General features: G+C 40.6%; 1 protein-coding gene across 1 annotated transcript in view; it reads left to right on the top strand.

Moving 5' to 3' along the window:
- The window catches only part of LOC139319854 (1-phosphatidylinositol 4,5-bisphosphate phosphodiesterase zeta-1-like), a 67,954-nt gene that overhangs the window by 3,595 nt on the left and 36,703 nt on the right, over window positions 1–27,656 (top strand). Inside the window, exons 4-6 of the mRNA XM_070947904.1 lie at window positions 17,067–17,268; window positions 21,222–21,366; window positions 25,400–25,552. Coding sequence (XP_070804005.1) covers window positions 17,067–17,268; window positions 21,222–21,366; window positions 25,400–25,552 — 500 coding nt within the window. The remainder of the gene's footprint in view (window positions 1–17,066; window positions 17,269–21,221; window positions 21,367–25,399; window positions 25,553–27,656) is intronic.

Here is a 27,656-nt window from a genome sequence, read left to right as displayed (position 1 = left end):
TATTAAACTGCTTCTATGTTAATTAATCATGTCCTGAGAAGATGAACAGTGAGCTCAGCTTCTAAATACGCTTTATAAATTCTCTGTTGAAAAACGATTCTTCTGTGTATACAATGAGGAAAAGCTTTGCAAGTAATTTTATCTTTTTTTTGCATTTCTTTTGTATCAATTTGTCCACTTTAAAGCAAAACACTGGTTTATATACATTGTACTGTGCTGCATGCATGCTTTATCTTAGTAAATGTTTCATTCAGATATTAAATGTGACCACAGGAATATCAGTTCAAGTTATAGTAATTTATGAGGTAAATATTTTGAAATATTTTTTTTCTGCAGTAGCCTAGACCGATAATTTTACAGTTCAGATTGCAATAGAGGCAATTGATAAAATGTTGGAAGAAACAAAAATAAGTTAAAAGTTATATAATCTTTGAATTTTTAAAAATGTTCTATTTTTAGACATTGGGTTGGCCTAATAATACAGCTAATCCTCGATTTACGACCACAACTGAGCCCAAAATTTCTGTTGTTAAGTGAAACAGTTAAGTGAATTTTGCCTCATTTTACAACCTTTCTTGCCACAGTTAAGTGAATCACTGCAGTTGTTAAGTTAGTCACACGGTTGTTAATTGAATCTGGCTTCCCCATTGACTTTGCTTCTCAGAAGGTCACAAAACGGGATCACGTTACCCCACAAAAAACAGCAATGGTCATAAGTAGGAACCAGTTGCCAAGCATTTGAATTTCGATCACGTGACCACGGGGACGTTGCAACGGTCGTAAGTGTGAAAAACGGTCATAAGTCACTTTTTTCCCAGTGTCCTAACTTCTAAAGACCACTCAATGAACTGTTCTAAGTTGAAAACTACCCGTACAATTTATTTTATTGGTTTTTTTAATAGTGTTTAAAAAAGGCTTGGATTTTCATATTATACGATGATTATTTTTAGAAATATATTTCTACACAAAATATTCACAGTGCTGTTTTCTACACAGTTTTTACAAAACTGTATGCAATCTTATGGAATTGTATTTGTGTAATTGCATGAATGAACTGACTCCTCTCTTGGGGAATTTGTATGTTTACATCAATAATGTATACAAGTGCTAATAATGAAATAAAAATATGAACTGGCCTTACAGTTAACTCCTCTTTTACCGCTAATTCTTGTTACTGTATTTTTCTTCGGATTTTTTTACACTTTGTAAGTGAGCACATTTCTCTTGCTCATTTACACGACAATAAACAACATACTACTATATTGGGTGGAAGCTTTATTTTTCTGTTATCATAAACTTCTGCCTGCCCAATTAGCTTGTTGCACTAAGTGTCATGTTCCTATCCTTTACCATGGCTTAATTAAAAAAAAAGTAGTCAATACTTGATCATTAGTGCCCTGATTACCATAATTGTTCTTGATATAAAGATCTGTTACAATATTAGCCTATGACATCCAGATTGGTCCATTGCACAACTTTATCACAGAAACATACCATAATAATTTCATTGCTAGTTCTGGCTTTGGTTTAATGACCGTCATCCTGAAAAGAACTCACACATCATAAAATAAATTGTTAGATAGGTTGCCATCAATCTGTGAAATTAGGCATTTTATAGAATGCCTAGGACAGTGATGGCTAACCTTTTTGCCATCGCGTGCCAAAACCAGGGGAGCACGAGGGGGTGTCATGCGCACGCGTGCCCACACCCATAATTCTATGCAACCTGCTCCCTTTCACATGCGCATGCCACCCCCCAATTTTGGCATGCGATGGCACGGTGGGCCCATTTTTTCGCCCTCCCCTGGCTCCAGAGCCTTTCTAGGAGCCTGGGGAGGGTGAAAACGGCCTTCCCCATCCCCCCTGGAGGGCCTCCAGAGGCCGGAAACATCCCGTTAGCTGATTTCTGGCAGGACTGGAAGGCTGTTTTCACCCTCCCCAGGCTCCTAGAAAGGCTCTGGAGCCTGGGGAGAGCGAAAAACAGGCCTTCCCCCACCCCCGAGGTCCTCCGGAGGCAGTAAACAGCCTGTTTCCCTACTTCTGGTGGGCCCAGAAGGCCAGAAAATCAGCTGAGCTGGCGTGCCCACTGATATGGCTCTGCGTGCCACCTGTGGCACGTGTGCCATAGGTTCGCCATCACGGGCCTAGGAAATCTATAGAATGCCAAAAACGGGACATCAATGTACGAAATGCTTAATATTTCACATACTTCCTAGACATTCTATGCAATGCCAAAAGGCAAACTGGCAAAGTATAAGGTATTTTTGCTAAAATGCCATTCTAGCCTTCCTTGTTGCAACAAATAGGTCAATACTAGTCTTCTTCCCTTCTTTTGTTCAGTAAGAAAGTCCTGTACTTTATTTTGCATTTCTTCTTTCATTTTCATATAGGTCTTTCAATAAAGCAGGGGTATCAAACTCAAGGCCCACGAGCCAGATCTGGCCTGTGAGGTATTTAGATGTGGCCTCAAGTGAGCCAGCGGGCTTGGCCAAAGCTCAGCAAAGGCATACACGGGGTAGGCGGCTGCTCGCTTGAGGAGGGTCTCCCCACTCATGCATACACTCCTGGCCCTACCACAGCTGGCCAGTGGGTCGCGAGAGGAGAAGGAAGAGGAGGGTCGCCCGAAGGGAAGCCTCCACTGTGTTTTGCGCTCGTTCCTCAGCCAGCCCAGATTTCCAAAAAGAAGAAAGAAAAGGAGGAGTGAAGAGCCCCAAGGAGAGTCCACCCTTGGCCCAGCCTCGGCTTTCCTGAACCCCGAGGTGGGCGTGTGAGGTTTGGTGGGGCCAGACCCCTTTTCCCACTGCTCTGAACTTCTTAAAGCTGTGGCTGGACGATGCGGGCCCATCCCCCTTTCCGTCATCCCTCCTCCTGGATCCCATTCCCACCCTACCAGCCCTCGTGTTAGTGAGGCCAGCATTGGTCACAGCCGGGTCGGGCCGGTGTCTCAGGGCGGAGAGCAGGTTGCGTGTCTCCCCAAGTGACTGAGGCACACCCAGCATCAACAAGGGCTGGAAGAAGCTCCAGCAAGAGTGAGGTGCCAGAGAATCAGCCCTGGTCACTTCTCCACCACCACCCCCCCGCTGTCACCCTTACCTTCTCAGGTCAAAATTTCCACTACCAGTTCTCCGAACTACTCAAAATTTCTGCTACCGGTTCTCTGAACTGCTCAAAACCTGTCAGAACCTGCTGGATTTCACCCCTGCTCCTAGTCCTTGAGGAGTGACTGGGAAAGGAGGGTGAGGGGCAGGGGCAGCCAGTGATGGGACAGGGAGCCACAGCAGGGAGCCCAAAGATCCGCAAGCAGCTCCAGAGCCGCAGGTTGCTGACACCTGGCTTAGTCTTGGTCTTGGTCTTGGTCTTGGTCTTGGTCTTGGTCTTGGTCTTGGTCTTGGTCTTGGGTTTGGATTTGGGTTCAGATTTGGGTTTGGGTTTAGCCTTGGGGCTAACCCTAACCCTAACCCTTTTCATGACTCTCTTTTCATACTTTGCTTAAATAGTTCCTGTCATTCTGCATAATGTCTCTGTATTATACACAATACCTAATATATAACTTTATTTATTTATTTATTTATTTATTTATTTATTTATTTATTTATTTATTGGTTCGATTTATATGCTGCCCTTCTCCAGAGACTCAGGGCGGCTTACAATGCGTTAAGCAATATCCTTCATACTTTTGTATATACCTGCTTTCGGCCCTCCTTAAGCGGTGTTCTTTTTTATACAAAGTCAGCTTATTGCCCCCACAATCCGGGTCCTCATTTTACCTACCTTGAAAGGATGGAAGGCTGAGTCAACCTTGAGCCTGGTGAGATTTGAACTTGCAGTAATTGCAGGTAGCTGGTGTTACTTAACAGCACTTTAGTCCACTGCGCCACCAAGGCTCTTAGCACACATTTAAAAGCACACATTTCATAATTAGCTTAAAAAGTCACACATTCTATAGATTTCCTATGAGTTCTATACAATCCCAGCTTTTCACACATTGCCGGTAACAGATACATTAAAAAAACAACAACAACAAGAAGGATTAGGCAGTGCATTGTTTCATCCATACATTTCACATTTAAAATTAAGTTTTGCTAGAGTCCCTGTGAGAAGTAGCATTCCTGGCCATTCTCATATTCCTGATTTAGCAGCTATATTATGATTTTTTTAAAAATGTGCCTGCTACAGGAAACAGACAGCAACCAGTTAGCTCCACTATATGTAATGATTTATACCTGCTGAATAAAATACGATTCAACTGATTATGAGGTATATCACAATTACACTCTGAGTGTGTTCCTGAAAAATTGTTACTTGGCCATAATGTTTTTCAATGGGAATGAAAGTAGGTCAGAAAAATCAACTGTTGCAATGGGAAATGTTGAGTTTTTCATCAATAGGATTGTTTTATACAAAGGCCCATGTGAAAATACAGCAGAATTAGAGAGCTTAGGTAAATAAAAAAAATATAGAGTTGTTTCCAATTCAATTCATAATTGGGAGCTTAGACACCGATTGGATTTCTTACCTTCATTGATTTTAGCGGGAAGACGTGCTTAGCACTCCGCCTGAAATCTCTATGACCTTTAAGGCTTGAAAGTGGCTCTGCTTAACTCCAGCTTTATTGAGCTTTTTCTGCTAATGATAAACAATGAAAAACGGGCATTCTGTCCATTTGAAAAAATATTAAGTAGCTTACCGGGAAAGCGATGGCCTCCAACCTGCCAGTTTCCTTAGTTATTCTTTCCAACCTCACAGAATATTGGAAGGAAATTAGGCAAAGATTGTGTGGGGTTTCGGGTGTCTGGGATAATTCCAAAAACAGAATGGGAACAGATTTGTTGATGGAGGAAGCTAAAAGGGAGAAGACTGAGTTTGAACATGGTCCAGATCAGTGGTGGGATTCATTTTTTTTTACTACTGGTTCAGTGGGCGTGGCTTGGTGGGCGTGGCATGTCTTGGTGGGCGTGGCTTGGTGGGTGTGGCAGGGGAAGGATACTATAAAATCTCCATTCCCTCACCACTCCAGGGGAAGGATACTGTAAAATCTCCATTCCCTCCCCACTCCAGGGGAAGGATACTGTAAAATCTCCATTCCCTCCTGATCAGCTGGGACTCAGGAAGCAGAGAATAGATGGGGGCAGGGCCAGTCACATGTGGTATTTACCGCTACTGGTTCTCCAGAACTGGTCAGAATCTGCTGAATACCGCCCCTGGTCCAGATGTGTCTGTGGAAAATAACATCCTAGAAAAAAGAATTCCCCAATCCAGGAACTTGGAATGCTGGTCTGTTTTAAGCTTTCTGCCCAGCACATCCCAATGCACAATAAGCATACAAAAACAACACGTTGTTTCATTCAAAGAATATACAGACACTTCCTATAGCCACTGTTAGTAAAAGGGTTGGAACAGGGCAGAAGTACAGAAGGTGTGTCTGTCATTGTTTCCCTACTTTGTTAAATTTCTCAAGAGTACCTTCAGACATGGTAGTAATTGTGGGGAAATGAACCTGGAATGCTATCCTGAATTTCTATCAAAATATTTAACTATAGAAAGATATGGCAACCCTACTCTAGGACCAATAAGACCAGTCTTTCTCACCTAATTCAGAAAACAAACAAACAAACAAACAAACAAACAAACAAACAAACAAAAGCCCTGCCTTCTTCCCTTTCTTCCCTTTCCCTGGAGCAAGGCCAAATGGATGGTTTTAGGCAGACACGGGCTTCCTTCTTGGGTGGTGATTCCCAGTCAGCCTTCTCACTATGGATAGGCATCAATTGGCACCTGTTTCTTTTATTGCTGATTTCCTATTGTGAGAGCTTTGCAACTTGGAAAAAAAAAGGACTGCGGGAATTTTTGTTTTGTTTTGTTTGAAAAGTAACGAGTTCAATTGCCTGAAAAACTTTGAAAATCCCTGACCTAGATAACAATAACACACAAAAGAGAAATCCTCGTAGAAGGCATAAATTGCTGACTCCAGATGTGCAAAAATCCTAAATGAGATTAATTTCAACACTCCCCAGCCCCCTTAGAACAGTGTTTGGCATAATTTACCATTTGCTTTAGCACACTCAGGTTTTCGAGTTTTATCAGCTCTGAAAGTCCTTATACCTGCTGCTGCTCATGCTAGCAGTTGCAAGCACTCCTATAAAGTAAGTAATGTTGTGCAGCCTTTCCCAACTGACTACATTTCAAATATGTGGGGTTATACCCCAGGGGTGAAATCCAGCAGGTTCTGACAGGTTCTGGAGAACCGGTAGCAGAAATTTTGGACAGTTCGGATAACCGGTAGTGGAAATTTGAGTAGTTCGAAGAACTGGTAGTGGAAATTTTGGGCAGTTTGGAGAACTGGTAGCGGAAATTTTGAGTAGTTCGGAGAACCGGCAAATACCACCTCTGGCTGGCCCCAGAGTGGAGTGGGAATGGAGATTTTGCAATATCCTTCCCCCTGGAGTAGGGAGGGAATGGGGATTTTGCAGTATCCTTCCCCGCCATGCCCACCAAGCCACACCCACAGAACCGGTAGAATGAATTTATCAGATTTGGTACCCATAATTGAAAATATATTCCCCTCGCACATATCTGCTAGTCGTTCCCGACTCTAGGGGGCGGTGCTCACCTCCGTTTCAAAGCCGAAGAGCTAGCGCTGTCCGAAGACGTCACCATGATCATGTGGCCGGCATGACTAAATGCCAAAGGTGCACGGAGCACTGTTACCTTCTCACCAAAGGTTGTCCCTATTTTTCTACTTGCATTTTTTACGTGCTTTCAAACTGCTAGTTTGGCAGAAGTTGGGACAAGTAACGGGAACTTATCCCGTTTCACGGCACTAGGGATTCGAACCGCTGAACTGCTGACCTTACGATCGACAAGCTCAGTGCCTTAGCCACTGAGACACCGCGTCCCCATTATTATGAAAATGACTGTTGTTATTATTATTTACCAAAATACTTCGCCTGACTTTCTTTTTAAGGGATATATTATCAAGAGCGGAAAATCAAGTTAAGAGGTTTAAAGTTTGCCCACAGAGCAATCTCACCACTTCGGCTTTCAGGTTTGAACGGAAGGTAGAGAAACGTTGCCTCACTTCAACTTTTCTTTTAAAGGACTTTCTTCCTTAGAAATCAACGGCAGGAACTGATTCCATTAGGTTTAAATGAAGTGAGGTTTCTTTATCAGTGCAGGAATGGACTGGAGGCTATGGAATGCAGCTGGTTTGGGGATTTTAAACAGGTATTAAACTATTAAGAGAAAAAAGGACCTAGGGTAAAAAATATCTATTTTTGAGGCTGGCAGGTTGCTGAGATTAAATTGGGTGCCTATCATGTGTCAAACCATGGGCTTCTCTCCTTTTGTCTTATTGCTATAGGAATCTAATCATTGTGATTTATGATCTTGTTTAAACCCAAGCAACTATATTTTCTTCAGGGATCCATGCTTATTCAAATATTGGCTTAGAGCAATGCGTGAATCTAGTTTCTGAAGTCTAACACCTTAATTGACAATTGTATTGATGTTTCCAGAGTTTGCTGAGCTGAGCTGAGATCAAAAGATGTCTGGTAACATCTTTTCAGAGTAACTATTTTTAGGAAGAGACATAAGCTTTGGGGGAGCGGGGAGAGCTGTTGTGATGTGGTTGAAACTGATATAGGATTTACAGTAGTGGCCAAAATTGTGGAAACCTTTTGGGAAAAGTGTATTTTTGAGGATTGATGGCTAATAACACCACTTCTTTTTTTGGAGTTTCTAGATAATCATATTCCACTGCTGGAATGGCCTGGGAATAGCCCAGATCTTAACCCAATTGAAAATCTACGGAGCCGTCTAAAGAAACTTGTTAGTCAGAAGCGACCCAGCAATAAAACCCAGTTAATAGAAGCAATCATTCAATCTTGGTTTCACATGATAACAGCTGCAGAACTAAAAGACTTGGTTCACTCCATGGGAAGATGCTGTAAGGCCGTAATTCATGCTAAAGGTTACTCAACTAAGTATTAACTGACATGATAATTTTTGTATATCTCATTTTTTCTATGGTGATAATTTTTGTATATCTCGTTTTTTCTACATATTTCACTTTTCTTCTTTATATTGTAACTGCTATTCTAATAGCAAATCCTTCATAAAAGTTATTGCATTACATTCTTGATTAAATTATCTTTCCATTGATATATAATTTTATGGTATTACTCCAAAAGAAAAGTGGTGTTATTAGCTAGTTTTAGAAAATACACCATTCCTAAAATGGCTATTAAAATAAACACTTTTCTGGGTTCACGTGTTAGAATTAAACTAATTCAAACATAGCAAATTCATACCATCCTGGGAGGATAATATTTCCCAGAGATTTGTATTTGTATTTTTTTACTTTCAGCAAATTGCTAAAGTCCTGTTTGTCCTTTCAGGCTTAGGGCTAGGAGGATGGTGGAGTCCCTTTGAAGTGATTTTTGCAGTTTGTGTTTTTGATTCTGTCTTCTGGTCACTTTCTTTCTTTCTTTTTCTCCTTGATATGCTTTATTTTAATTGTTTTATCCGTAAGCCACCCAGGGTTGCTATGGAGTTGGATAGCCTTGAAATTGAAATATTTTTTTTTTAAAAGCATGCTAGGCTACCTAAAAAGGAAATCGGTATTAGATAAATCAAACTTTATATGTTGTGCGAATGGAAGGGCGACTGTGTGACAGAGATAGCACAATCTCTTTGTCTGTAGAAGCTTTCTGCTCACTAGGGCTAAAGGCAAGAGAGAGGTTGTGGCATGAATCTTTATCAGTTGTCCTCCTGGCTATTTTTCATCTGTCCTATTGTTTGGTGAATCGTTGTGTTTAAGAAATAGCAGAAAACATCCTACCTCTTTCTCTCTCTCTCGTTTGTGCTTCCCTCTGTTCAGGATGTAGTTTGGGTGGAAGGACTCTTCCATTGTCTTTTATTTCTAACGCAATGAATGAATGCCTTCTAGCATTCAGAGTAACAGAATTGGAAGGCACCTTGGAGGTCTTATAGTCCAACCCCCTGCTCAAGCAGGAAACCCAATACCATTTCAGACAAATGGTTGCTTGTCTCCTTGTTTAGTTTCCATCCATTGCTTCTTGTCCTGCCTTTGGGTTCTTTGGAGAATAGCTTGACTCCATCTTCCTTGTTGCAGCCCCTGAGATATTGGAACACTGCTATCATGTCTCCCCTAGTCCTTCATTTCATTAAATTAGACATATCCAGTTCCTGCAACTGTTCTTCATATGTTTTAGCCTCCAGTCCCCTAATCATCTTTGTTGCTCTTCTCTGCACTCTTTCTAGAGTCTCCTGCAGAGGTGGGTTTCAGCAGGTTCTGACTAGTTCTGGAGAACCGGTAGCGGAAATTTTGAGTGGTTCGGAGAACCGGTAGTAAAAATTCTGACTGGCGTCGCCCCCATCTATTCTCTGCCTCCCAAGTCCCAGCTGATCGGGAGGAAATGGGGATTTTGCAATAACCTTCCCTTGGATTGAGGAGGAATGGAGATTTTACAGTATCCTTCCCCTGGAGTGGGGTGGGAATGGAGATTTTACAGTATCCTTCCCCTGGAGTGCGGTGGGAACGGAGATTTTACAATATCCTTTCCCTGCCATGCCCACCAAACTATGCCATGCCCATCAAGCCACACCCACAGAACCGGTAGTAAAAGACCACTGGTCTCCACGTCTTTCTTTTGTGTTGTGGTACCAAAACTGGATGCAATATTCATCCAGTTTTATTTACCAAGGCATTATAAATACATGATCTTGATTCTACCCCTGTGTAATTGCAGCCTAGAACTGTGTTGGCTTTTTTGGCAGCTGCAGCACACTGCTGACGCCTTTTTAAGTGATTGACCACTAGGATTCCAAGATCCTTCTCACGGTTATTATTATTGTGCCAGGTATCATCTATTCTATACCTGTGCTTTTGGCTTTTCTTGCCTAAATGTAGAACCTTACTTTTCTTACCACTGAATTTCATTTTGTTAGAAAAGGTCCAATGTTCAAGTCTATCAAGATCCTCCTGAATCTTGAGTCTATCTTCTGGAGTGTTGGCTATTCCTGCTAGCTTAGTATCATCTTCAGATTTGATGAGTTCCCCTTCTATTCCCTCATCTAAATCATTTATGAAGATATTGAAGAGTACTGGGTCTAAGACAGATTCAGTGATAGTTGGAATGAGGCATCTTCTGCATCCAAGACAACTGGATTATAAATATTTCCTTTTTAAGTGGGTAAATAGTAAAGAGATGCACCTCAAGGTTGGACTGTTGGATCTTTAGTGTTCTTTGTGCGGTTTTGTTTTCTTGGAGATGTTTCAACACTTGGCTAGGTAACAGTATCAGGGCAGAGGATAGTGTCCCTGTCTATCTTGGTTGGGGTGTGGTTTCTTCTCTGATAGTTCCTTGTTTATCGGCTTGGTTGTTTCTTCTGCTTAATGGGACTTTGACTACTAGGAATGTTGCCTAACCTAAAAATGAACTATCTGCAGGAAAACAAGCAAGTTCGGAGAACTGAAACAGTGCTGCTTAATTACTTGATCATCTTTTACCATTCAGCATTTGCTCAGGGGCACATTTTTAAAAAGAACTCCTGCTGAATTCAAATCTCCAATGCTGATCTTTAACTGCCCAGGTTATTCAAGTTCTTACAAGTGCAATGGATGAAATTGGACTCTAGGCAGCTTTGTCTTTTAGGGCTCCCGTTCCCCTTGATCCCTGCATACATGATTGGTAGGAGACCTCTTCAAGAATTCAGCTAGTTCTAAGATGGCTTTGCAAGGAAGATGGAAATGGGATATTACTGCAGAAGCAGAGGGAGATAAGCGTTAGAACTGTGTAATGCTCCAGATTAGAGGTACGAATGGAGCACTATACATAGGGGTGAAATCCAGCAGGTTCTGACAGGTTCTGGAGAACCGGTAGCGGAAATTCTGACAGGTTCTGGAGAACTGGTAGCGGAAATTCTGAGCAGTTCGGAGAACTGGTAGCTGAAATTTTGAGTAGTTCGGAGAACCGGCAAATACCACCTCTGGCTGGCCCCAGAATGGGGTGGGAATGGGGATTTTGCAATATCCTTTCCCTGGAGTGGGCTGGAAATGGAGATTTTGCAGTATCCTTCCTCTGCCATGCCCACCAAGCCACACCATGCCCACCAAGCCACACCCACAGAACCAGTAGTAAAAAAAAAAAGGATTTCACCACTGACTATACATACATATTTACATTATACTACCCTGCAGGAAAAGACAAAGCTGCTTTAAAGAGCTACAGACAAATGTTATATTTGCATTTCCGGCAGATTCTGAAACAGGGTTTGAACTTGTGGCAAATTCCTGAAGCATTGCACAGCCCTAATAACCTAGATATAAAAGATATGTTTCTTGAGCAGTGCTTTTCTTTGCTGTCTTATTCTGTTAAAATATAGCAGGGAAGGTTAGTTTTTGTATCGAAGTACACGCTCCGAGCTCTCAGCTACATCCAGCCTAATTCTGAACCTTGGGCTCCGCGTGACTTGCAAACTGAGACATTTCTTTTCCTGCTGAGTAATGCGGTTTGTAGTGATTCTGCTTTCTCAGTGTCTGAACTTTATTTATAGGTAAAATAAATCTCTGCAATTGGTATAATGAGTGGAACCCTGGATCGTAGTCCTGAATAAGTCAATATTCCGTGTGACATACACTTTTATTATTACAAACTTAATCTAGCATCCAGAATATTCTAAACCAGAGGTGGGCAACTATGGCCCTTTTATGACTTGTGGACTTCAATTCCCAGAATTCCTGAGCTAACATGGCTGGCTCAGGAATTCTGGGAGTTGAAGTCCACAAGTCATAAAAGGGCCATAGTTGCCCACCCCTCTTCTAAGCCTTTTGCAAAAATATTGGCTCAACGGTTCATGGCCAAGGAAGCTTCAAGAGACATGAATCAAAAGGAACTGGAGGCAATAAGGGTCATGAAAGTAAGAGGGTACTTGGGTTTAAAAGACAATTCTGGCTTCCAACATCATTTTGTAGCACAATTGTGTGGAATCAATAAAAAAAAGTTTTAAAAAGCAGGGGGAGGGACAGAGATAGAGAAGAGAAGTTTTCCCATAATGGATGTAGCCCATGGTGTTGAGACTATGCCTTTTGGTGTTACAAGCCAATCCGTCTCTTGGAGGCACAATTTATTTTCAAAGAGAGAAGAATAAAAAGGGGATGCATTTCGAAATGTATCTCAGCGAGAGGGAGAAAACATACTAAGCTGGTTCAAGGAGCTGGAAGTGAAAAGCATAGAGATAAACAAACATTTTTTATTTATTTATTTATATGCCACCCTTCTCCGGAGACTCAGGGTGGCTTACAAGGCGTTAAGCAATAGCCTTCATACTTTTATATATTTATACAAAGTCATTTTATTGTCCCCACAAACTGGGTCCTCATTTTTTTTTTAATTTGATTTATATGCCGCCCTTCTCCGAAGACTCAGGGCGGCTTACAATGTGCTCAGCAATAGCCTTCATCCTTTTGTATATTTTATACAAAGTCAGCTTATTGCCCCCACAATCTGGGTCCTCAATTTACCTACCTTAGAAAGGATGGAAGGCTGAGTCAACCTTGAGCCTGGTGAGATTTGAACTTGCAGTAATTGCAGGCAGCTGGAAGCTAAATACCAACTTTAACTGTAGCATTAGTCTGCTGCACCACTCAGGCTTGAGCACAAGAAACAGATAAAAAATAATAATCTAGGTTGGAATATGGAAAGAAATTGCTTGAAGAAAAGGATAAAAAGTACCAAGATCAGTAAAACTATACATTAAAAAAAAATGAAACTGTGAATGCTTTGAAAATGGTTTTGAGGAGATGCTTCAGTACATATAGGAAGGCAAGAACAGCATCTCTTTAAAGCAGCAAACTTTGGGTGATGAATTCTAGAAGACCTAAAAAAAAGTACTAGCTTTAAGAAATGTAAGAAATGTTTACTGATGCGAAATTGTTGAAAAGAAGACAATTGTAAAAATTTCTTTTTTTAAAAAAACTGTTTAATAATAATAATAATAATAATAATAATAATAATAATAATAAGTTGACTCTCTTAAATAAGTATGTGTTTGATGCAACTCATTAAATTCATTGATTTTTTCATTAAATGAATTTTAATCCTTAAAACAACCGCATCTTTAATGGGGCTCATTAAAGCAGCTGCCTGTTTATAGGTTTACCTGTCTTAAAGAGATGCTGTGTTTTTGCTCCCACGCATTTGGAACTGCTCCTTCTGAATAATTTTTGAAACACGTACAATCCTAAAAAAAAGAAAAAAGAAGAATAGAATAGAATAGAATAGAATAGAATAGAATAGAATAGAATAGAATAGAATAGAATAGAATAGAATAGAATAGAATAGAATAGAATTCTTTATTGGCCAAGTATGATTGGACACATAAGGAATTTGTCTTGGTGCATACGCTCTCAGTGTACATAAAAGAAAAGATACATTCATCAAGAATCATAAGGTACAACACTTAATAAAGAATGGGCTACCGTGTTTTCCCAAAAATAATGCCTTATATTTTTTTGAACCCCGAAATAAGTGCTTGACCTTATTTTTGGGGATGTCTTATTACTTTGGGGTGTGTGGAGCAAGACGGGGCTCCTCTTGCTGTCTTACCTGATTTCCAGCTCTGTCACCCTAACCCTAACCAGAGGAAATGGCGGGGACCGGCTTCACATGTGTTTAAATATTTTCGGGGAGGGCTTATTTTTGGAAAGGGCTTATTTTTTGGGGGGGGGCTTATTTTAGCGCATGCGCTCAAAAGCCTGATTGGGCTTATTATCAGGGGATGTCTTATTTTAGGGGAAACAGGGTAATTTTAGATTTGGCAGAAAGAGCTTAGACAGAAGCAATACAATTTTATCCAATTAAAACATATATATCATAGAAACTAAACACTTCCTATCTGGAAAGCTAGCTCAATTAATAATGTATTAGTCATTTATTAACTGTTAAAAATAATTATAAAGTTATTGCACTGTTGGCACACAGCATTCAGATTTAAAGGGGAGGAAAAAAAAAGAAACTAAGAAACTACTCAGTGATAGCCATGGACATCACTGAAAAAAAAAAGGCAAAAAATCACATGGACCGAAGGGATGGCCCATGTCTCTTTTGGTTCTCCACTTCCCTGTGGGAACTACACTTTGTTAAGCCCCATGTAGCCAGTCAAGAAGCAAGAAATGCACAGACTTCAGAAAAGTCTCTTTAATGCTATTCAAGGGTAAATGGAAAACTGCATAAAGAAATCCCAGCATCATTTATGTTAATTAAGGCAGAATCTCTGAATGATTTGAAGCACTTCTCCTCATGTTTCTTCCCACTTGGTTTAAGTTCCATCTGACTCACCTTTAATCAGTTGATTATTTACCCACTACTCTCCCGTCCACTCTTTCCCAGCCTCAATACACTTTCTTACACTTAGAAGTGTAACACAGCAGAACAGAAGTAGTGAGGATGCCACATTAATCATCATTAGAAGAACTATTTTCACACTCTCTGCTCTGGGGCGGCTCCATTCTTGCCAACAACCTTTGCTTGTCCTAGAGCGGTGCCCAACTTGCGGCATCACGTTGTCGTCATGTGACATATCACGACTTTCCCCCCTTTCGCTAAACTGGGGATGGGCGTGGCCTGCACATGATGCATCCGGCCCACAGGCGGCGAGTTTGACACCCCTGTCCTAGAGCACTATCTCTAACCTACTTCCTATCTGGATGAACTGAGCTAACATTTCAACGTTCAGATCATCCCCATGTCTCTAAGTTGTGGAAAGTTATCTTGGTGCTGCAAAGAATTGCATGGCATGGGCCCGGGGTACTTGCAGGACCACCTCCTACCGGCCTCCCACCAACTAGTGCGCTCACATAGGGCTGCCCTCCTCCGGGTGCCGTCGGCCAGACAATGTCGGCTGGTGACCCCCAGGATGGAGGGCATTCTCTGTGGCCGCACCGACCCTCTGGAATGGGTTACCTACCAGGCTCCGGATGGCCCCTAACCTCCACACTTTCCGCACCGAGCTGAAGACATGGCTTTTTCAGCAAATTCCCTGATCTGTTGCGAGACTTTTTAATCGTTTGGGGATTTTTAAATTGATTAATTTTAGTATTGCATTGTTGTATTGTTTTTATCTTGTGAGCCGCCCCGAGTCCTATGGGAGAAGGGCGGCATATAAATTTTGAAAAATAAATAAATAAATAACTAAATAAATTGAAAGATCACATCCTAGGTGTGCAGGAGATTCACACATTGCAAGGAAAAACTGCCCCTTATGTGACTGTCAGCATGTTGCATAAGTACAAGGGTGTCATCAAGGTACGGTCTATGAACACCATCTTGATTTTTTTTTGACCATACCTTGTGGACACCTTTGTGAGGGTATCTTGTGGAACAAACCTGAGTGAAATAGTCAGTCAACTACCACCCCTTTTGCAATAGGGATGTTCTTTGATAACCTAGATCTATAATTCAAAGATATATCTGAGTCAGAAGACTATCTGAGCAGGGCGGGTTTCAAAACCCATCGCTACTGGTTCACTTGTGGGCAGGTGTGCGCTTGTGCGCACGTGCAATGCTTCTGTGCATGTGCAGAAGTATCCGGGTGGGTGGGCGGAGCTTCCCGTCTCTGCTGCTACCGGTTTTCCCAATCCGGGGTGAACTGGTAGCAACCCACCACTGTATCTGAGTCAGATGAAGAAGGATAAATGGTCCCATTACAAAAGTAAGAAAATAAGAGAGTGAAAAACTTTTTGACATTGGCCCTGATAAGCTATGTCCACTAGTCTGAAAATGCTGTACCATTCAATCTCATTTTAGGGCCAACAACATTTCTATGTCTTCTGTGTTGCAAGAGACAGTTATTAATGGTGGAACAACTCAGCTGGTTCACCCAACAAGCTAAACAACAACTCCAAATTATCAAACTCAAACTGCTGTGTTCACCAGCAATAACTGTAAGGGGGGACAATGATGGGAGAAGGATCATACCATTGCAATGTAACACTCGATTATGAACAAGCCAGAGTTATGTCACAACAGTGAGATGCTCTTTTCCTTGTTGGAACTAAAGCTTTGAATCCTCTGGGCATCTCTATTGTTTGGGTCACCTGCTATGCTGAAATAATCATGGTTCAATGTGATGGCTTGCTTCAGACAAGATATTAATGGAGTAACTGAGTTTCCCATAAAAGGGAAAATAAAAACTACCCTAGGGTCAATTTAGATTTAGAGAAATATATTGAGAGAACCCAGGCACTACAGAGAAGAGTTATGTATTAATTTGGTGTTTCTCAACCTTAGCTACTTTAAGATGTGTGGACTTCAACTCCCAGAATTCCGCAACCAGCATAACTGGGAGTTGAAGCCGAGATATCTTAAAGTTGCTAAATGTCAACTCGCAAAGCATCCCTAGTCTGTTCTCAAGCTGCCATAGGCAAGGGGGATGGGAAAACTGGTGAAGCAGCACAGCAGCCAAACACAAAAGCACATTCCAGACATATCTCTCTCAAGGCTGTCTCCCAGGATTACCCACAGCGGCTGGAGGGGCGCGATCTCTACAACATGCGAAATTGCTCTGTTGATGAATGTGACTGATGACACACCCTGGGTGAGGGGGAAAACGGGGTCATGCCTGGGTCATAAATTACGTGGGGTCAGAGTTGGCTTCACTTGGAATGTGCCGACATGAAGCTCCTAATAAATAACTTTGAGAAACACCGTATAACTAATAGAGAACTTCCCTCAAAGTTTCAAAAAAATTATTGTGGTTGCCCCAAATGAGGAGCTTTGCTTTATACCACTATGACAAGCCTATGAAAGAACCATGCCTGTTTCCATGTCCATATTTGGTGAAACTAACTAGAATTTCTGCAGGTCTCCTGATTGGAGAAGACTTACCTAGGGTCTAATGACATAAAATAAAGCAAGTCTCAATGTGCAGTTTTAAGATCTGGTGAAGGATATGTGGACTATTTCTAGTCTGTTTAGTTTTATTTGGAACACGAATCTGAAAAAAAACCTGAGCTTGTTTCTTTTAATTTCCACCACGACCTTTAGCGAGAAGCCAGAAGGAGATGACAATCGAAGGCTTTATACGATACATGCTGTCAGAAGAGTGCGGTTTATTCAAAATGGAGAACAAAACGATTTACCAAGATATGAATTTCCCGCTCTGCGATTACTTCATATCGTCTTCACACAACACTTACCTTATCCAGGATCAGCTTATAGGGCCGAGTCATCTGTGGGGCTATGCCAAGTATGTACTTCTTTTGGGAGAGGCAGAAAGAAGGGATGGTGGGTGGACGTGTAAAAGGAAGCTACTTAAAAAGGATTGCTACAGAAAAACTCCAGTTCCAAATCAGAACACTGAAAAGGATGATCTGATTTATTCAACTATTCCTTTTCTCTGTTCTGATCTTTGCTTGCACTCATGTGAACTCATGGATTGAAAGGAGTAGCTGGTGACATCACCATTGCGTGGGGGACACCCAATTGAGGGATCCTTTCATGAGCCCGACAGGAGCTGGGGCAAAGTACGGGAGCTCAACCCCACTCCACCACAGCACTTGGATCTCAAACGTGGACTCACTAACCTCCATCCCAGCGACCTAACCACGCGAGCTACCATGCTCCTTTTTTATTCTAACCAAGACAGAACCTTGATTTATGTAGTTATGCAAACATTTATGGAATATGCCACAATATCCAATGCTATTATGTGAAATAATGGACTTAATTGAATACCTAAGACTTTCTTAACTATTCTTGTAATTAATTAAGTTGAAGCTAGACTAATTAGTCATTTTTCCCCACTGAAATCAATGTGATAAATGCAGTAAGTCATACTTAATAAGTAGATCAATTTTAATCAATTTTAATTTGATTTATTTCTGACCTATCTAAATATTTCATGTATTAGGTAGTTATATTATTGGTTAATATTATCTCCCTTTCACTGATTGTTGGTTTTAGAATACTGTTCAGATCTAATAACTGTAAATTTCTTTATTTTGGGATGATTTTTGTTACAGATATGTTTAATTATATTTTGAAAGATTATCTAATATATTGTTACTATTTTTCAAGATGAACACATCACTAATTTATTACTGTGAATATATATGCAAGTATCCCTTGACTTACAACAAGAGTTGAGCCTAAAATGTCTATTGCTAAGCGAGACAAGTAATGGGAGCTCACCTCATTACGCGGCACTAGGGATTTGAACCGCTGATCTGCCGACCTTTCGATCGACAAGCTCAGTGTCTTAGCTGCTGAGCCACTGCATCCCTTCTTTGCTAGTTAGAAGGTCACCCAAAAATGATCACATGACCCTGGGACACTGCAATCATCATAAATATGAACCAGTTGCTAAGAGTTCATATTTTGATCACATGACCATGGGGATGCTGCAATGGTCATAAGTGTGAAAAATGGTCATAAGTCACTTTTTCAGTGCTGTTGTAAATTTGAAAGATCACTAAACAGATGGTTGTAAGTCAAGACTTACCTGTAATCTGTATTATTATACAATAACACATGAATGTTACTGGGGGTTGATTCCTTTTACTGGCCTTATGATTTTTTTGGTTAGTTATTACATAAATATGTTCGAATATGATTTATCTGTAAATGTATATATATAAATAAAATTTATATTGAACAACTCTTCCAGCATCAGATAAGCTGCAATGTTGTGATTCACTTTGACATTTTAAAGTTTTAATTTAAAATAAATTAGTTTATTTCTAAATATTTATTGATCTGTAAAGTTTACCTGAAATGAGCTCTATTTTATGCTGCTTCCAGAATTTAACAATGGAAATATAGTAGGATACAATTCAGGAAAATCACTCTAGCCAAACAGGAGACTAAAGGAATTTTCGCCTTGCTGAAGTGACTTTTGTTTCAATAATTTTCCTGCTGTAAATCGATTGTGACAAATTGCTTGATTTTGATTTTATGAATGTATATGACAGAGGTCTTCAAACTTGGCAGCTTCAAGATTCTGGGAGTTGAAGTGCACAAGTCTTAAAGCTGCCAAGTTTGAAGACCTCTGGTATATGACATCAACATATCATAAGATGATGCTTGACAACTTCATTGGATTTGCCGCAGTTAATCGATTAATGCAATTTAACTGAGATGTGCACGTATTCCCGAGTCCTATTGTATGGCTTTCTCTTTGCAAGAAACAAGGGTTAAACGAATGTTGTCAGCTTGCAGGGGGAAGGATATGTTCTTCCTTAGCAAGATAAAACAATTCAGGTTAGATCTACTGATCAAGAAAGGTAATCTAAACTAAAAGAGAGAATGTCAAACAAACTATCCCAAATCGTGGTTTTCCATCATTAAAAGAGACTGAATGTGATGAAGAAATGCAAGCGTGGGTTTGAGAGACAATGGATCTCTAGTAAGCAGACTTCAGCCCATGCTTTCTGAGAGTTATAGTTAGTCAATTATTGTGGACATGATTTGTGAGTAGCCTTGGGCTTCTAGGCAATGAGATTTGGAGATGCCTAGGGAAGATGCTCAGATTTTTCTGATCCTAGGCATAATTTATTTCTTCATAGTTTGGAGAATGGACTAAACCAGGGGTCCTCAAACTACGGTCCACGGGCTGGATATGCCCCGCCGAAGCCATTAATCCGGCCGGGGCAGGACCACGAGGCTGCCCCGCCCACATCACCCCGCCTACCCATTGGCCCCCATCCACCTTCTGGAGGCCAGGAAGGTCAAAAATGGGATGTGCGGAGGCCTCTGGGGGCTAAAAATGGGCCAGTTTTTGGGTGGCAGAGAGGTATTGGATGGTCTCTGTCCGGCCAAAAGTGGGCCAGTTTTTTGCCTCTCTGGCCTCCAGAGAGTGAGAGGGAGACACACACACACAAGTCCCTCATACACACCCCAAGGCAGCCACATCCCTTCACTAACCTGCTTTCCACCCTCAGGAGCATAACAAAGTTTAATTTGTGTGTATTGTTTAGACTTCTAAATTGGCCACACCCACACAGTCACATGACCACCTAGCCACACCCACCCAGCGGTCTGGGCCCTGAACAGTCTGAGGGACCGTGAATTGGCCCCCTGTTTAAAAAGATCCATGGACTAAACAAATGGGTAGACCTATATTGAAAAGTCTAAAATACTTTTTTTTTAAATGAAAGATAATAACACTTAAAGATATTACCTCCAAGAACTTTGGGTCCAAAGGACATGGGAGAAAACAAGTGAAAGATTTTAGCATACTCATATTTTGAAATCTGATTTTTTTTTATCCTGAAGCTTACACTTTTTATAGATTTAGGAAGGATTCTGGAATGGTTTTAAATGATCATAAAACAGATTATAGTAGTGTTCTAGTAGTATTCTATGTCTTTTGAGTACATTGAAAAAGATGGCGTACCGATTGGAGTTCTATGAGTTGTAGAAGGTGCAAATTTACTTATCGTCTTGCATTTTAGTCATTAGTTATCTGCACAAAATTCACAAAGGACACTGGAATGTCATGCAGCTGAATTAAGTTATCTCTGGGAGTCAGTCAGATTTGCAGTCTTTCATTCCCAGAATTTAGTGTTCAGTACTGCCGTTATTGAAAATTCAGGGAGTTAAAATCTGTATATATGAAAGGTAGCAGCTTGGCGAAGATTGGATCCTCCTTTCAGATCTTTTCTGGGCCATGAAACTCACTGAATTACTTTGGGCTAGTCAGTGTTGTGACTTTTATCTTCTGATGTGAAGATAAAATTGTTTAATACAGTCTTCAATAATTTTGAGGAAAGGCTGCATATGATGGGTGCATCAAAGTCGTATCATGCTTCATAGCTCATAAATAGGGGCAATCCTGCACCAGGAGAAATTGTTAAATGCATCATGATTTGAATATAAAGGTGTAGAAGCCCAGCAACATACTGATCAGTATGTATAAACGGTTGTGATGAGTTTTGTGTTCTATGTAAAGACAAGCTCTCATCCAATAAAGAGCTATGGAAAAATAACCCTGCAAATGATAAAGCAACTTCTGATTTAATGACCCAATGTTTGTAAATCATCAAGTCACCTTCAAGTTTCTGAACAAGTATAGACAGCATCAAAATAAAAGCAACAACACAGACAACTCCACAATGAGTTCTACTGAATCCGATGCGAAAATGGGATGTTTTGTTTTGTTGTGTTGTTGAAAACCCACCAAACATATTTTTCTTTTAAAAGTTCCCTTAGAAGGGGATGCCGCTGCGTGGAGATTGACTGCTGGGATGGGCCAAATGGTGAGCCGGTGGTTTATCATGGACATACCCTGACGAGCAAAATTACCTTCAAGAATGTCATCAACGTTATAGAGAAACATGCCTTTGAGGTAGGTGGTGCCTATAGTTGATCAAAGCAGAAGCAACTGTCCATAATTCATAAAGAGGGATAAGTGTGGATGGCTTCCTATCCTATAGATCAAGGGTCTCCAACCTTGACAACTTTAAGACTTGTAGACTTCAACTTCCACAGTTTTGCTGGCTGAGGAACTCTGGGAGTTGAAGTCCACGAGTCTTAAAGTTGCCAAGGTTGGAGACCCCTGCTATAGATCACAATTCCCCAACCTTTGCAGACTGGCAGGAAGGGGGAGAGGGGATGGTTCCGTGCGAGTGGCCGGCAAGCGTGCAAACGTAGCTCCGTTTGTGCCAGTGACATGCACACGTGCTCACCGCTCATACAAATGGAGCATGCATCCACATGCACATCCGCTGATTGCATAAGGGGATGCACATGTGCACGCTCTCCTGCCATTTCTGTGGCCTGGTTGCAAATAGCTCATGACCCACTAGTGGGCCATGGCTCAGAGGCTGGGGACCTCTGCTACATACATAACTGTACCCCTTAAGTGTGACTGTCAGATGGTAGAGACAAGACTTAAGAGAATCACCTCTAAACAAGACTTAGACACATTTATAGAAGACTTTAGAGGTGGTTCTAAGTACTGGTTGCAAAGGATTTGCTCTGTGCATCTTATTGAAGGCAACATCACTGAAAAACATCACTGGCATTTTATTGCTTGATTTATTAATAATATTTATATGGTGCCCCATAAAAGCTCTGAGAACCTAGCACATCTTAAACTCACCACCATTCAAAGTCACTGTTTTAAATAATATATAAAGTACATAAGTAGGACGTAACATCAGATATTTAACAGAACAACAAGTTAAAATAAGAAGAACATTTAATGTGTATGGAGATTCTTAGTCATCCAGGGCATGGTTGTCCTAAAGGTACTTTTTCAAGAGGCAACTGAACTTTTCAAGAAGCTTTTTCAGCTTCTTGGATGAGAAGCAGAACGTCTTCAAAGAAAAACCAGAAAGTCCAGTTGCCTCTTGAAAAACAACCTTTGGAAGAACATTTAATTTTGCTTCATTGGTAACAACAAGGCCTTTGACTATGTAAATAATGCTAGAATTGCAACATATGAAGACTAATGGGTGTGCCAGAACAACTGATTACACTTGTGAGGAATCTTCATAGAGAGCAAGAAACTTGTGTAAAAATAGAGTATGGAAAAACAGAGTAATTCAAAATAGGGAAAATGTCCCTCTGTTTATTTGTTATAGTAGGGTTAAAAGCAATAAATGCTGGCATCAGATATACAGACAATGGCAAGGTAAAGATGACTAAGACAACTCTTTCAGAAAGTAAAAAATGAAAAATGAAACAACCGAGTCAATGTTAAATATAAGATATCTACAAGACCATCTGTATCTTTCGTGAAGTTGGGACTGACCGCGAAAAGACAGGAAGGCGGTAGATACTTTTATTTCTTTATCTTTATAGATAAAGAAGGGCAGTGTGTTAAAGTAGTAAAGAGATTAATCCTTGGGAGGGAAGCCATGATAGATGTGGACCAGGTGATGAAGGATAAGGACACTGTTATGACAAGTGAGTTCGCCATAAATAAAGCAAGGGTCTTTTCAGCGGTGAGGCATGGCAGTGAAATATTTAGAAAGTGCAGGAGAAAGAAGATGGATGCTTTCAATTTATGGATTTGGAGATGAGTACCACGGAAAACAGGAAGAATCAGTCATTTGACCCTGGAGTAAGGAAAAGCTGTTTTCTTGAGATGATGGTGAGTTAACAGAAATTCACATGTTTCAGGCCTGCGAGGGATGGGCTAAGACAACTCTACATGGCTAAACTGTAATAAGTAAAGAAGATAAAAATAGATAGACAAAATTAAGAATTTCCTTGTACGAACTACTGATAGTTGTCAGCATCAAGTCAACATGCTTGTGAAGAAGGCACAGAAGAGGCTGTACTTCAGGAAGATAAATCTATCTCAGCATCTACTTCTGTCCTACTATCGCAGCACCATTGAGAGTGTCCTGACATACGGATTCTTCCATGATATGGGAACAGCTCTGTAGCGGACAAAAAAGCTCTACAGAGAATCATTAAAACTGCCCAGAATATCATCAGGCTCCAGCTACCAGCCCTGGATGACATCTTCAAATCTCGCTGTTTGAGGAAGTTGCATAACATTCTCAGAGACTCTTCCCATCCTGCTTACAATCTTTTTGGACTGCTGCCTTCTGGCAGGAGATACAGAACAATTAAAACTCGGACCACACGTTTTCTGAATAGTTTTTATCCCAGAGCTATAATTGCACTCAACAATGAACTAAAGGGCCACTATCAGTGAGCTGTTGGACAGCATTACTTGGTCTGTTGTGTGGATTTGTGGTGGGTGGGGGTGTGTTTGGGGATTGTTATGTGTGTTGGACCTGGTCTTTGGGTGTTAAATGAATTTCGTTGTATGGGTATACTGTGTATATACATACAATGACAATAAAGTAGTAGTAGTAGTAGTAGTAGTAGTAGTAGTAGTAGTAGTTGTTCTTATTATTATTATTATTATTATTATTATTATTATTATTATTATTATTATTAAACATGGCAGGTGTTTGTATGGACAATTGCTGCCAGTTGGACTCAATTTAGGAATACCTAACTAACTTGTGCCATTCTCATATCAATAATCTTAATGAGTTTTTATATTCCAACCCACAATGAAATATGAAATCCTAAATTGTCTGTTCAATCCTGAATGGAGATTCTCTGTCATCCAAGTCATCATGGTTGTCCCAAAGATGTTTCTTCAAGAGGACTTTCTTTGTTTTTCCTTGAAGACATTTCACTTCTCATCCATGAAAGAAAACTGAAGAAGCTTCTTAAATGAGAAGCAAAACATCTTCAAGGAAAAACAAAGAAAATCCAATTGCCTCTTGAAAAAGCACTTTTGGGACAATCTTGTAGTACTTTTAGTAGCAAAATATCCAGCTGCATCTGACCCTATCTTGACTAATGCTAGATAAAATTCCACAAAGGGACAGCCTCATGGAACATTATAAAGCTGATTGAGGGATAGGATCAATGGTGGGTTGCCCCCGGTTTGGACCGGTTCACAAGAACCGGTAGTAAAATCGGCAGGAGGCTCCGCCCACTGACCCGGACATCATCATAAGTGATCTGCGCATGCGCAGAAGCGTGCGGGCACGTGCGCGATGCGAACTGGTAGTAAAGGTAAGTAGAACCCACGCCTGGATAGGATCAACTTATTTTTTAAAATATAATTTAATTATTATTATTTTTTAAAAGGAAGATAAAGATCAATATGAGCTAAGGAAAAAACAAAAGAAATTTAAAAAGTTAAAATGCAAGAAAGTGGAGGGAAAAAGTAGAAGAAAAATAGAAAAGAAAGAAAAAAAAATCCGAAGACGTTCCTTTCGATCCATTTGAATCTATTTCATACCCTCAATATGGCAGCATGAACTTCCTTATTTTTAGAAATAAACCAGTGTATTAGTAGCAATACCTTTATTTTGGTCATTGACTTACAAAACATTCACAGATAAAATTACAGCTGTCCCATTGTAATAATCTAATCTATATCAGAAATGCCCAAGATTTAAATCACAAACTATAAAATTTTGATACCGATACCATTAAGACGTTAAGATTAAGGTTATGAAGACAAGAGTGAGTATAGCAGAGATATATACAGTCTGGATAAAACAGACATAGAGCTACTCTGGGCAGAGGCCGGTTAAAATGCAGAAACATAGAAATGTGTTATGTAAACATAAACCATCTCAACTATTTGAAATATGATTTAAAATAGCTGATACGAAGCATAAAACCATTACATCACTTACATCTGTATTGTAAATGTGAGACTAGAATAGTATGGTGCCAAATGAAAAAGCTCCATAAAGAGAAATGACAATAACAATGGAAGGCTAAAGAGCTAAAACTAGGAAGTGTATGTAAATTTATGGGCATAGTCTTTGTTGGTCCCTAAATATTGTGATTACGTAGCATGTCCTATAATCTCTTCGATTTATTTTCAGGCTTCAGATTACCCCATCATTTTGTCCCTGGAGAATCACTGCAGCCCTCCACAGCAGGAAAGGATGGCAGCCCATCTCCTTGACATCCTCCGTGATAGCTTGTGTACTACAACCATTGACAATGCTGTGCCAACAGAATTACCCTCCCCAGAGGTAAAATCATGTGTTCCTCCTTCCTTAGGGGAAAAAAAACACAAAAGTTAAGGATGAAAGATGGATAGATCTGCTACGGTTTGTTTTTCCGTCATAAAAATGTTTTTAACCATAAAACTAATAAAGTATACCTAATTTAAAACATGAATTTGGGACAAATTTTGCTGGGAAGAGATGGTAATACTCATTTTGCTTCCAGTCAATGCAAACCTTAATATATGAATAGAGCAGAGTAGAGTAGAGTAGAGTAGAGTAGAGTAGAGTAGAGTAGGAAAATGACGAATAGAATGGAATGGAATGGAATGGAATGGAATGGAGTGGAGTAGAGTAGAGTAGAGTAGAGTAGAGTAGAGTAGAGTAGAGTAGGAAAATGACGAATAGAATGGAATGGAATGGAATGGAATGGAGTGGAGTGGAGTGGAGTGGAGTGGAGTAGAGTAGAGTAGAGTAGAATAGAATAGAATAGAATAGAATAGAATAGAATAGAATAGAATAGAATAGAATAGAATAGAATAGAATAATAGAGTTGGAAGGGTCTTCTAACCCAACTCCCTGCTCAAGCAGGAAATCTATACCCTTTCAGACAAATGCTGTCCAGTCTCTTCTTAAAAACCACCATGAAAAAAGATTCCTTCAGATTAAGGATAATACTAAGACTATGGCAGTCCTTGATTTATGACCACAATTGGGACCAAAATTCCCATTGCAAAGCAAGATGTTTGTTAATTGAGTGACACCTGATTTTACAACTTTTTTTGTGATAGTTGTGAAGCAAATCATTGCAATTATTAAGCGAATCATGTGGTTATTAAGAGAATGTGGTTTTCCCCTGTAACTTTACTTGTTGGAAGTCAGCTGGAATGTTGACCCCAGGATGCCGCAACTTTGCAAATACATGACGATCGCCAAGAACTCAAATTTTGATCCCGTCACTGTGGGGATGGTCAAAAGTCACTTTTTCCAGGGCATTGTAACTTCAAATGCTCGCTTAAACGGATGCTTGTAAATGGAAGAGTCTCCGTACATGGACAAATCTTTACTGTTTTGAAGTAGCTTGTTATTATTTCCTCCCAGGATCTTTTGTCAATTTCCCAATCTGGTTCACAGCTCTTGAATGTCCTGGTGATCTCCTCTATAAACACCAAGTTCAACTCTACTTAGCTTTTCTGTGATCTAAGCTGGCTAATTGTCACCATTTGCTGAGGGATGGATATCTGCAGGCTTTTGTGATACGTGGCTTGATAGCTAAGGGACTGAGATGCATTGTGCCAGTGATCATATGACAGTTGTGATTATTGCTGTTGCAACAGCATTATTTATGTTTATTGACATGTGAATCCCATGTCAGGCATGTATGGATTGGTGCAGAGCCAAGATTCTACATTTGCTTGGCTGCCTTGGGACAGATTCAATTGAGATATCAGAGCCATTCCTGACTTGAATGCTGGTATTTGAATGGCTATTGAAGTTTGAAAAATGTGTCTGGAGGATGTACAATCCCTATCATGGTGCCAACTTACACAGACCAAATTCACACGCTGCACTAAGCCACAGTATGGTTTTATTTGCTACTTAACATGATGTGTGAGTGAACCCCTTCTATATTTGCTTATCAAATATTTTCCTAGGCTGGAAGATAAGAATAACAGAATTGGAAGGGACCTTAGAGCAGGGGTCACCAACCTTACGGACCTCAGGGACCACTAAATTCATAATTTGAAATCCCGCGGACCACTAATATGATCTGCCTAATGACCGGCTGGGTGGGCGTGGCTAGGTGGTCATGTGACTGGGTGGGCATGGTCAACTCGATGTCACTCACTTTGAGTGGCGCCTCGCCGGCCTCTACTCGCCTCTCCCCTCCCAGCCCCTCCTCGCCTGCATGCCCAGGCTCCTTAGTGCCCCAACAGGAAGCAGTTGTTGGAGCTAAGCAGCCACCATGAGAAAGAGTTGGCAAAAGAGCTCAGTTCAAATTGAATCTGAGCGAGAAGGAGGCTCAGCAGAAGCACCTCACTGAGGACTAGGAGCATATGCTTTCCGAGCAGAGGGAAGACCTGCGGGAGTGCAAGGCCAGGTACTGGCGCCTGGAGGCTCAGCGGGCTGA

Source organism: Pituophis catenifer, unplaced genomic scaffold, assembly GCF_029215685.1.
Source record: "Pituophis catenifer annectens isolate HBS135680 unplaced genomic scaffold, rPitCat1.0.hap2 SCAF_7, whole genome shotgun sequence".
Lineage (NCBI taxonomy): Eukaryota > Metazoa > Chordata > Lepidosauria > Squamata > Colubridae > Pituophis > Pituophis catenifer.
Note: the sequence above shows the minus strand (reverse complement) of the source record. Positions and strands in the feature narration are given on the sequence as shown.